The sequence below is a fragment of the Cygnus olor genome, chromosome 11 (assembly GCF_009769625.2).
Source record: "Cygnus olor isolate bCygOlo1 chromosome 11, bCygOlo1.pri.v2, whole genome shotgun sequence".
Lineage (NCBI taxonomy): Eukaryota > Metazoa > Chordata > Aves > Anseriformes > Anatidae > Cygnus > Cygnus olor.
Window position 1 is genome coordinate 3367670 of NC_049179.1, and position 12803 is coordinate 3380472.

The window sequence follows — 12803 nt, forward strand, 5'->3', positions numbered from 1 at the left end:
TACTGTTCCTAGCTCTAGTTGCCTTCCCTCAGATATTTTATGTGGCACTTTATCATTTTATGCCTTTCAAATATTTTATTTCAAAGAGATCTCTAAACTTCTATTATGTCAGGTGTTTAAAAGGTTGCATGAGTGAGAACACTAATAACTGGAAAACAGAAAGTACCTGTACAACTGGTTTTATCCAAGTAGTAGTTCTAGAATTGTGGTCTATATAGTATGACCTCCCTTTTTCATCTTGTCTTTCTTCCCAGCCTGGGGGTAATCCAGACGAAGTAGGCAGTAACTAAATATTAATGATAACAGAAGAACAACAGTTACAACTATGAAACTGACTATGAAAAGGCTTTCCTCTACTGAATTAAACAACAACAACAAAGAGACAACAACAGTAGGCTCATGATTTACTATCAATTGGATAAAATGGAACAGAAGTACTTAAATACTTACTGAAGTATGAAGTGACCGAATCATTTTACTCATTTATTTTTAATTCAAGCTCCTCATCTAAAAGGATTAAAAGGATCTGTGGTTTAGGCATGGCTGATCCAGCCCAGTACTTCCGGCTACGAACTCATTGCAAGTTTGCCGTGTCACCAAGAAAACATAATATAAGGATAGTGGTACAGCTTTTATTATAAAGCAAGCAATTTTAAAAACAAAATGTCATGGGAGGATGACTTCCTTCTGCAAGCTCAATTCATGCATTAAACTAATGTTAAACTGAAAACATGAAGTTGGAAGAAGGAAGCTTTACCAATGAACTACAATCTTGCTAGACTCTCATAATTGCAATTTGTTCAGGACAGCTACCAGAAGGACATTATACATAGCTAAAAAAAAGTTTTACATCCTCCAACTTCTGTGCTACAGAAGCCTGTGTTTTTTGGACAATGACATACCACTGGATGTGCAGGTTGCTCTTCAACTCTGTATGTTTGCAGACTACCTCTTCTGCCAGAATGGTTCTTGAAGTAGGGGAGAGAAATGACATATTAGGTGTTATTATAACTTGAAGGATAACAGCAAACAGTCAACAAGGAATATCACACTTAAAATTATTATAGTTTTCATCTTCAACAAAGTGTCTGATTTGTTTTGAAACATCTATTTAATATAACATTTTGTAAACTAATATAACATTACTAGAAATATTAAGTTCACAGTGTCTATTGTAACTTCAAAGAAAATTTTTTTAAAAGATTTGTGAAACTTCTGAAAACAATAGCCATTTTGGCATTTAAAACATTAGTTACTTGCAACCAGTTTTATTACAATTGAATTTACAATATAGAACTTAGTGCATTATCTTGTAGTAGACTAAAGCCTATGATACATCAGAGCCAACACAACTTTACAGAGAGCAGATTAAATCAATAGTAAGATATGAGAGTCTGAGATACCCGCTTTCCAAGAAAGGTGATTCGATTCCTGTAGTTTGCATAGGCACATGCTTTTTTGCCTAGAGGCATTTTTTAGATCTCATCTGCAACTGTACTTCACCTGCAACTGTAGTTCATCTTAAGCAACTGTACTTCATCTTGCTCCAGAAGTTCCAAAATTACTTAAAGGTTTATTCCCTATCAATGTACCCTTTTAGGATATTTCAAAGAAAAAGTATGTTTTTAAATTTCTTTTTTGGGGAGTGGGGAAAGTGGTAAAGGTGAGGGGATACAAGACCGTCATTTCTAATTGGCTGTTACAAATAACTTGAACATCTGCTTCTTCCTGTGCTTAAGCTACCCACCAAGCAAGCTGAAGTAACATTTTCCATAGGATTCTGAGTACATCAAGTCTTGTCGCTCTCATTTTGCTATTTCCAGAAACACTGGAGATGCCTTTGCACAATCTCACAAAAAAAAAAATTACCTTCAATTCATACTTGGAATGGCAATCTGAGCATCACAAAAACTGATGATTTCATTTAAATAGCAAGATCTTACATATTAGATGGTCTGGGTCACCTCTGTAGTAGGCTTTCCTCAATGGACAATGGTTTTCTTAAGTCATGTATTTATATATATCAGTTTACAAGGCCATTTGTGAGGTTCAAGTTTCACAAGACAGCTGAGCTTATGTAATTGCTTACTGCCACCAAAAAGTCAAGTCTCACACCTTGCCATATCCTCCTGCTACTTTGCTGGTATAGCATTTGTTAGACAACCTAGGGTGCTGTTCCAGCTTGCTAAAACAGCAAAAAACAGAGTTGGAGAGAAAAACTAAGTGTTTTCTGCTGGTTTAGCCACTCGAATGGACTCACTGGGAGGTCAGAGAGGTTTCACAGTTGGAGCAAAGGCTGTAGAACTGTAAGAGTGAGGTCTCCTTTTCACTGCTATGTGGTCATCAGGTTTACTCAGCCCAGTCATAAAACCTTATCCCAATATTCACAATGAAAAATTAGTTATTTTTAAACTTGTCCTAGGGGAAAGAAGTTAACAGTACAGAACTATTCCCCTAGATATCAAGATAATCATAGACAGCTTTCTTTATCTGTGCTTTTCAGCAGTAATCAACCCAGCATAATACTAGAATAAGAGGTAGATTTAGAAGCTGAAAAATAGCTGACAAGTCTGTTTGGGTTTCAGGCAGAAATTCCTGCTCCCTCTAAGTAAAGTGGTAAACAATAAAATGGTTGCTTAAATGGGCTTCTATCGTAAAATTACTCTTAATTTCTCGAAATCTGTGATAAAATTAAGCATATATTAATTAATACAAAGTATTCATGCATCTACTTCTAGCAGTAATAACACATTGTGTAAAATATTCTAAATATTTCTGTATGAACAACAAGAAAAATAATTTACCACATAGGCTGTTGACTGGCCAGTAGCCGAACTTCCAGAGGTATTAAGTCTGGTATTCAACTCTTCTGCAAGATGAGTCTGTATATCACAATTATTCTGTGGGAGAGGTATTTGAGGGTTCTCATTGCTATACATTGTTGCCTCATCTTCAGTTATAATTTCCCAGCTCTTTAAATAGAAAACAAGGAAAAAAAAACACATTTTTAAGAGTAGGTGTAAGTTACCGATATTTAAAACAAGTTTTTTGACTGAAGTTAAAAACCTACCTACATTTCAGAAATATTTAGAAATATTTGTTTTTACCTCAGGGGAATCTCTGTTGTCTAGATTTTCAGTATCCTCTGATATCTGTCGCCGATGAGTGAATACATGCTGGGCTTCCAACTGCATATTACCCATATCTGCAACAGCTACATTGTCCCTATTGAAAAAAAATATATATATGTATCAGCATACATAGTCACTTCACCTTCCGACAACAAAAACATACATTATAGTCATTTTGGAGGAAAAAAAGAGAAGCAGTCACGAGCTATACAGATTAATGTAATCTGTTTAAAGAAAAGTATTCATGTTGATAGGAAGCGTAAGTAAAACTAAAGAGCCAGATAGCATTTCAGGTATTGTTTTTGTAATTCGTATGCTAAGGGACAAAATCTGGAAGGAAAGAAAGAAGTTCTTTCCATTACTGTAATTATTTCTTACAACTGTGACCAGTTTCAATTTGAATATCAACTTCCAGAGAGCAGGAAGGGTGCTGTGCAGTTAAATTGACCACTAGTCAATGACCGTTACACATCGGCTTGAAGATTACAATGTCAAAAGGTCTCTACTAATTTTCAAGTTATGTATTTTCCAGTTCCCCTTGCTTTCAGTGTAGACTGAATATTAATATAAGGCTTGAATTTTCAGGACCAAAGACTTACTGAGCAGTTGGTCTTTTCCACTGTGTTCTCCTGAATTCATGATTGACATAATAGGTCCTGCCGAGGATGTCTTGCCTTTCTTCCCAGCCTGAAGGCAGTGGAGGAGATTGCTGCTGCTGCTGTTGTGGCTGGTTAGCAGCATCTGGTTGGTCCAGTATAATCCACCCAGGCTAAGAGATACAATATTAACAACTTTTAATTAATATTGACAAAGTTGAAAAAAGTATTCCAATTTATTAAGTCACCACCTTTTTAAGGTGAAGTCCTAGTATATCTTAGGCTCTTAGTTTTATTGTGTATATTTCTCGAGAAATGAGAGAACAGGTGATGCATGCAGAAGTCATATTCTTAAAAATCAAATTCCTTAAACACATTAGCATTAAGAGTTGCTTATTCCAGTTCAGGAGAATAAACAGGATTCATGGAATAGTGTTTTGTTTTTAAATAGTTTCATACATATACTGCAACATACTAGTCAGGTGAGCATAACATTTTGTAACAGCAGAAGTGATTATGCTAATTAGAGTAATTTAAGGTCTTGAAAAGAGATCTACTGATCTAAACTGGATGTGCTTACTAAAGATTCCAAAGTAAAACAGTTAAGATCAGAAGTATGCCTATAAATTGGAGAAAGGTGAAATTCTAAAACAAACAAGATGTCAGTGTCTGGCTGGCTACACTTAAATAATGTTAAACAGCAGTAAAAATACTGGGCATTGATACTGCCATTAATTCTAAAATAAGAAAAGTTACATGGAAATATGGCAACGCAGTATCAGAACAAAATCAGAAGTCTAATGTGTTTTCCTTCTTAGATACACTGACAAACCACTCCTTTATTTAGAAAAGCTGCAGTCAGAAAACCTATTTTATGCAGGCTTAGAGCAAGATACAAGCAATAGGATTTAACTGGTTTGTTTATAAAATACTGTTTACAGCTTAGTGATTTCTAACATTCATTTTTATGGTAACTACTCTTACTGTCTGAAGACCAACCATTTGTTAAGTTTCTCAGCAATAAATACATCTTTTCCCACCTCCAATTCTTCGGCCTGTTCTGTAGTTTCTTCTTCAGATCCATTGCTTTTAGGTAAGTAAGTCATTTTTAATCTAAGGTGGCCTTTAACTCTTGACTTATGGCTGCAGGAGAGAAAAAAAACATTCTTACTGTGCATTTATGAAGTTGTTACCTAGGAATAAAATAGCTAAAGAAAACACAGCTGAAGGATTATTCTGAAGTTTCTCAGCACAAAGTTGACTTTTTATAGTTTTTCTTAATAAAGTTCTGTAATGGTACTGAATTTTCAAGGCTTCAAAATAAATCCAATCTAAAATCAAAAAATGCAGAATACTTCAAAATTACTATTTCTGCTAACAATGTGGCTGACAAAGATCTACTGATTCCCGTATCTTCTGATCTTATTTCTGAATTGAAAAGCAGTATCTGAAAAATGTTGACAAGCATTTTATATATTTTTTTCTAACAAAAATTGCTACGAATTCCTCAGATTTAAGGTTAGGAATATATTTTTTAAAAACAAATATGAAATGTGCAACACCTAACATCGAAGCATTACATATCATTTAAAAATTCCTTGTTTTCAAATCACAGGACTTCTTAAATGTGAGAAGCTTTTCAATTTAAGCTTTGTTATTTAATTAAGGTCACATGAAACTGTATGTGAAACAGGCAGAGAGAGACTGCTTTTAAAGGAAAGCAGGAAACAATTTCAAGCTGAAAGAGGATCTAAACAAATGCTTTCTAGTAGAATCGCAAATATCTTGCTCCATTGATTTTTAAATTTCATTAATGAAAGCATGAAAACCTAGACTATTTACGTACATACAAGAACTTATACAATAGTATCATTTACATATGAAAGTAAGAATTTCAAGGTGGTATTTACTAACCTTCTTGGATGAAGAACAAAATCCCTAAACGTATATGGTCTCTCCATACTTGGATTTTCTGTCTGGAATAAGAGAAGTTTTTTCAAAAAAAATCTGTATCAAACACTTGTTTAGGAAAATTATCAGAAGGTTTTAATGACTTCCTTAAAGGCTATGTAAGCTTTTAAATTTAAATTATTGGTTCAGTTAAAGTTCTGGCAATCATCAGCTTTAGTCTTCGGAATAAAGATAATTCCCCAGTTCAAGAAAAAATTACCTTCCAATGTTTCTAGCCACTGAAGCATTTAGAATTTTTTAGTTTCTAAAGCACAAGAAAAAATAACTGTTTAGCCTGAAATCAGTAAATACTTTCTCAGTTTTCATATTTAAAAGATCCACCATAATTATTTTTCCTACCTCGGTATTTTCAAGTATGTTTATACAGAACAGATATGAAAAGCTTTAGGATTCGGAAGAAAAAAAAAATCACAGAAAAATCCACTCTGAGAACATCTCTGCTCTAATTCATGAAAGTGAAGTTGTTCAACAGAAAGAAGCACAGTGGTAAACAGACAATTTTAAAAATACATGTCCCAGGTGAAAGCAGAGAAATATACATGAATGACCATTAACAAAAAAGATATTTATTTTTCTGGTTAACATAAATATTTATAATCCAGCTGCTGTTCTAAAATTCTTACAAAAACATTTTTATTTATTTTTTTTTTTTTTTACAATACTGTGTATTGTGGAACATTTGGAAATCTCTTTTCTTGAATCAAAATGGATTTTGCTATTTCAGCTGTTTGTGAATTCTGGGGTATAACTCTAGACTCTTGTTAGTAAATACATTTTAACCATTTCAAAAAGTACTGCATAATAAGAGGAAAAAACTGCACTTGCTATATTTGTAGGACTTAAGGAAAAATGTTAGATGAAGGAATTCTTGAAGGCTGAACTAATTTCATAACGGTATTTTCAAAGAATGTCTAATGTGTGTCAATATTTGATTGGAAAGAGGCAAAATATTCCAGAATCTAAGGTTAGCCATTATTAAATTAGAGATTTTAGAATTTTATTTGGAAAAGGCCTGTGTCTTTGTCATGAAAGATGTTATGAAATGGAAATTTAACCTTATTAAATTTTACTGAATAACTATTACATTGAACCTCAGAAAAATGCCACCTTGCATTACAGACTTTTTCAGTGTAAACTCTTATTAATACTGAGATAAATACTTCTCTGAAATTAAAATGGAACTAAGTTGTCCTTTTTTTCCCCTGCCAAACAGAACACACTAAAATAATGTGGAACTACATCAGATGAGAAAAAAGAAAAAACATTGTCTTCTTAATCTAAGTTTTGTAATTACTTTTATGACTTGTCAAAAAGGAGAGTTGCCTTGGATTCAATACTAGATTAATCTTGGATTAATAAGAGTTTGGTTTTGGAAAGATTAAATTAATACCTCTTCACTATTTTACCACAGAAATGAGTTATCCTTTTAGCATGTCCCTGACTACCAGCTCTTTTTAGTTATGAACAGTTGCATTTGCATAGTAAGTATCAAAGAAAATGAAACGGGAATCAAAACCACATGCAATGAAGAGTTTATAACAGACTGATTGTATTTATCTGGTAATTTCATTTATCCAATAATTTCATTTATCCAAGATATATTTAGTTAATACGTAAATGAAAGACTATTTCAAGTAAAATAAAATCACCTTATGCTTGGGCCAATAAAGTACATTAGATTTAGATAGCAAAACCAAGTAATTAAGAACCAGGAAGATGGAAACAAAGAGTAGACAGGGAGAAGTTGACTTTTAAGGAAGAAGACAGACATGAAAATATTTAAGTGAGACTGTAAATTAGTTTTTGCTTTAAAAAAAAAAAGTGGTAATGCACTGATATCCCCAAAAGTCTGTGATAGTGCTGTCCAGCTTCTTAGTGGGAAGGGAAAGCAGACAGTCTTGTCCAGAGGGGCATTACTATCAGTCTCTCCAAACTACCTGCCCTGAGGGAGAGGAGTTTGTGTGATCTCCCACCCCAGTTACACCAGGTAGCAGGACAGATCTTTTACTACTCCTAACAAGGCTCTTACCAGAACGAAAGGAGAAAATTGCTCTTGGAAAGTTTTTTTTTTTTTTTTTTGCCACAGTTGTTATCCTGTCTTTACATCAGCTGTTGATAAAACTGCTAGTACTCTCTAATGATGAAAAGTCTTACTTATTTCAGAGTTCTTGGTGATCTTCCTTGCATATTAACAATGTGCTTTGCAAAAGGAATGCAAAAAGAAAACTAAAAAAAACTGTAACAAGCTCTATTTCCCACTTACTCTCTTGTGTATTTGTTTATGGGAATAAGGAATATTAGAAGTAATTTTGCTTAGCATTTTAGGCAACAAAAATACTTTAAACAAAATACTTTAAGTATTATAATCTCTTTAAGATCTTTAAAATCTTTAAGGATTATAATCTCTTCTTGGCTTTGAGACAGTTTAAAACCTTTTATTTTTATTCTTGAAAAAACTAAAAGCATTTTTAACTCTCATAGCAGCAGAAATCCTTATCTAAATACAAGGTAAACTACATCTTTTTGATAAATGTCAGCTGTAAACAGCCAGAACAGGAGAATTCAAACACCTATATCATGAGTAAGCTTTACTTTCTTAGATAACTAAAACAGTTGTTTACAAAATCACTTTTTCACAGTCTTAAAAAAAAATCAAAAAATAAATACAAACCGGTAACTGATAAAGAGGAATATCCACTTGCCCAAGAAAATCATCTCGAGTCTAGGGAAAATAAAACACAAAGAAAAAGCACAAAAACCTTAAAGTTGTGAAGTATTTAAAAATACTGTTTCAAACCCCTGATAATATAGCAATGTTTTTTAAGAATTTCAAGACACTCTTGAAGCATAGACAAGAACACTTTTTCTGTGTAGAACAAACTCTGATTGAACCAACACTCAGAGTCTTGGACAGTTTTGTCGTTCTCAAAATAAATGAAGTTTGACAAAGCTGGGGGTGGGGACTTGGATTTTATTTGTTTATTTAGATCATATGGACTAGTGCTAATGAAACGGAAGAAGAGTTGTTCAGAGTTCGGACTGAAATCCTCAGCATCTCTAACAGACACATCATTTTAAAGGGCAAAATGTAAAGGCACTTCCACTAGCTATTTCAAGTAAAATAATTGTCTTGTTATATACTAAAACAACTAAGCATTTCTCAAAGAACAATACAATTATTTACAGACCTTCCTCCTAAATTTGTTGCTGTACCATAAGCTTTTATTCAAACTCATCACCCAAGGATTTTGATGGTCTTCTTCCATAGCTTTCCATTCCCGGTTTCAGCAACTCATTGAAATCTATTTCCTTTGCCTCAGGACAAAGCTGTACATTTCACCTTTTTGCGAGTATGACTGTATTTTTAGGTTTCAAGACTCTAAAACTCTCGTCCAATTCTACCCAATCTTTTTGTCCCATTGACCGCATTCTCCATTTGAACATCTGACTTTAAAGGATATAGGTGTTTCTCCCTTAATAATTCTAGTACCTCTTTTCTTTAGGTCTGTTGTCCCAGGTTTGCCTATTTCATCTTTAAATTGTATGTGTATGTGTAGGAACAGTGCCTCATACCTGTATGAGTTTATTGACAATGCTAACTTAAAGCTTCAATTTTTATACCTCCCAAAAAACACAATATGCAACTGGACTGCAGAGCTTATCATACATATCATGCATGCCAGAAATCTACAGATACGCACTATAAATTTAACTTAAGGTTATATATGTTTCGTATTCAGACTGGGGGGGAGAGGAGGGAGGACAACCACACACAAAGCAGAAGTAAATAGCTTTTCAGTTCACAAACTGGTTGGGTATAGAAAGCTACAACAGGTTTTCACACCAGAAGAGTTTGAAGCTTCCCTGACCTAGTAAAGGAAAATTTTCTGTATTATTACAGACCACAAGCTTCTGGAAAAATATAGCTATCATTTCTGCCTATGAGGTTCTTTTTAAAATGGCACAGCACATACCTTAGACACGTTAAAAGACTTAGTATTTGTAAAGTTCTTGGCACTCCTCAAGTGGAACAAGCCGCTCAAATAAATTACTGGAATGTGGGACAAAAGTCTACTGCATTTTAGAAAACCGCAGAACATTGTGTTTGTTACCAGCATTATTTTAGTACAGGCTCCTGTTATTCACTTTATTATTCTGCTGTCTCTCCTGCTATTTTTAGTAGAGCTGGCCTTGATAACCAACCTTTAACAGTACTTTCTCCTCCAGCCAGCGAGTAAAATCCACCAGCGGAGATTTTTGTTGACCTCCAAACTACTAATGCATAGATCAGATAGCAGGAATGCTCTGAAGCAGAGTGCCTTGCTATGACGAGCTGACTAACTGCCTTCAAAGAAGTGCCAAAGAAGCTTCGAAACAGACATCACACACATTAACAATTAAATGTCAATGGAGTTGAAACTGTTTGGATCTGTTTTGTGAGAGCAGGCATCCCAGTTTCCTTAGGAAAGACAAGTGGGCCAGTTGTTCTTGTCAACTTTTAACTTCTTGACAGCCAGAGAACTCAAACTTTCCGCTTGCCAAACCATAAGTGCATAAACCTCTATTAATGATATATTACATTAACAAAGAGGCCTTTCATTTTACTGATTCAGTGGTTTAGTCTATAGAAAGTTATTAAAAACATGCAAGGACAGACAGCTGCTATATACAATACATTTGAAGAACTCTAATGCAATGCCAAAGTGAGCGTTCAAAGAGTAAAAGCACTGAAAAAGTAATCCAGACACACCTGAAGTCCAAAACTCATTCCCGTCTATTTTATAGATATATATATATATACACACCTAATAAGCCTTAGCATTTAAGATGCTGGATTTTTTTCCTGTTTCCTATCATAAATTGGATACAAACAGATTTTAAACTGCTACAGACATGATTATCTGAGTGTCCCAGTGTCATCATACTGGGTCACACATTAAAGAGCAATACTTAGAACATTACCATAATTTATCAGGTTTGAGCAGTTATCTGAATTTAATGCCTTCCTTAATTGTTGGACTCATCACAGTGCCATGTGAAACAGCTTTTGTATAAGACCATGGTGTTGAAATAATATTTTCTCTACCAACTTTTGTGATTAAGTTTTTCTTGGTATTAGTGCATGAAGCATATGCCCACTCTTTTCCTGAGCAAACAGACAAGTAGTTGTACATGAAGTTGGTCTTCACACACAAATCTACAGCTGTATGGGAAAAGGAGAAAATACACAGCTTTTATTATACAGAATATAAAGTATCAATTCAAACTGAAAAAACAAACAGTGATCCAGACTATCGCTGCTTAAGAAAACAAGAGCTCAATAGATCCCTTATAAAACCAACATTCTTCTTGCTTAAACACTCAAACATCAATGTTAGTTACAAGCTTGATGAGAATGAAAAAAAACACTGAAAATAAAAACAAACTTTCCCAAGCTACACTAGCAACTTCAAGTATTTTTCTTTTCATGCCGCCTGCGCTGACTGTATTATTTAGCTATCTTGAACTCTAAATCAAGAGAATTGAGCTTTTTTTCTTGCACAACACACAACTCATCACAGGAAAACAGACATTTCAAATGACCAAAACTGAATGATCACGTTAAGATCTTACCAAGTTCATGGATTCTAAAAGCAATGTTTTCTCTATCTTGCAAAGCCATAACTACCTTACTGCACAGAATTCATTGAAGTCCCAATCTCCTGTACCTGTATTTTTACAGGGCAGAGGTAGATGGTGAGATTTTTTTTCTCCATTAAATGCAGGCATTTCTTTTTAAGTGGCCTTTATGATTAAATACAAGTTGACAGTTACTGAGGTATAAGAACCCATTGGCATTTTCAAAGAAGAGAAAATAGCTAATGTTAGATAGATGGTTATTACACAATGTATGTTTCTGCAGGACCTTCAGCCCCACTGGCTGATTCCAGAGAAAGGTGTCAGCATTTTTACCTCAGCAGTTTTACCATCTGTTTAACAGACGGCATTTAGAAATAACGTGAGTTATTTTCACTAATTCTCCCTCGCCTTTAAAGATATTTTCAGAGAATTCCTGCTCTACAAAGACCAGAGCAAAAATATTATGTTTTGCCATTTATAGCTTATACTTTTTATACAGCACAAATACTCTATAGGTAGATTCCTTGAAAGTTCGTATTTAGCCTACGGTTATTTTAACACACCATTCATATTACTCCATTCAGTGTTTGCTACTTGAAGAACCTGGGCTTACATAGTCATTAACAAAGTAATTCAAGATAGGTTTGGGTGTTTTTTTGGCATATGAGAACTCATTTTCACATGGGTCACATGAAGATAATTTGACGTCTAATATAACCGAAGCATACTTAAGCACAACATAAACAAAGAACAAGTCAAAAGCTAGTAAAGGGTATGTTTTATTCATCAGGAATTTGAGTTCCCTTGGTTTTATGGAAAGATGTGCCAAATAAGCTACTATATAGAAAAGCAGGAATTTTACAGTTTATAACTGTCAAGAGCCAATCCAAATTTGGCCTTCTGTGTTCAAGCAGCTAACACTTTAAATAAACATTAAAAATAAATAAATCAGAAAACAGTACCAAATATTTCATTAGTTACTACTTTTACAAGCTGCTTCTCATATCAAGTCAACTTTACAATAGTATAAAAAACATAAAACTTTTGCATCTATTTGTGGGAGATTCTGTGTCAAGCCTTATGACTTCAATTAAAGGTTGAGAAAAACGCTTGTAGTAACAATTACAGGTGCACTTTTACCTGCACTAATTAACAACATAAAGGTTAAGACACTTAAAAACTGTAAAAACCTATCAAACATTTAAATGCACATGTAATTTTCTTCCTGGTTTGATCTGTTTCTCATTTCAAATGTCACAGATGTTAATCACACTGTCTAATAAATACACTCATCCAGTGGACTCAATACACGCAGTCAACTTTTTGTTATTCAGAGCAAGAAACATAATAAAACAAAATTAAACTGAGGGGGGGGGACCTCTCCCAAGCCTAAACCTACTGCTGCCAACCCTAAACATAGTCCTCAGATGAGCTGGCTACAGCAACATTTACTGGTTTGTCTTAAGCTGTGCAATGCTCAAATTAA

General features: G+C 34.0%; 1 protein-coding gene across 3 annotated transcripts in view; it reads right to left on the reverse strand.

The window, feature by feature from the left end:
- Window positions 1-12803, reverse strand: part of NEDD4 (NEDD4 E3 ubiquitin protein ligase) — a 56367-nt gene that overhangs the window by 15851 nt on the left and 27713 nt on the right. For all 3 annotated transcript variants that reach the window (XM_040569956.1, XM_040569954.1, XM_040569955.1), the window contains 8 exons: window positions 8370-8420; window positions 5642-5703; window positions 4768-4870; window positions 3731-3900; window positions 3108-3225; window positions 2805-2972; window positions 903-968; window positions 167-286 (listed from right to left, as the gene is read on the reverse strand). In XM_040569956.1, the coding sequence (XP_040425890.1) occupies window positions 167-286; window positions 903-968; window positions 2805-2972; window positions 3108-3225; window positions 3731-3900; window positions 4768-4870; window positions 5642-5703; window positions 8370-8420 (858 nt within the window). The remainder of the gene's footprint in view (window positions 1-166; window positions 287-902; window positions 969-2804; window positions 2973-3107; window positions 3226-3730; window positions 3901-4767; window positions 4871-5641; window positions 5704-8369; window positions 8421-12803) is intronic.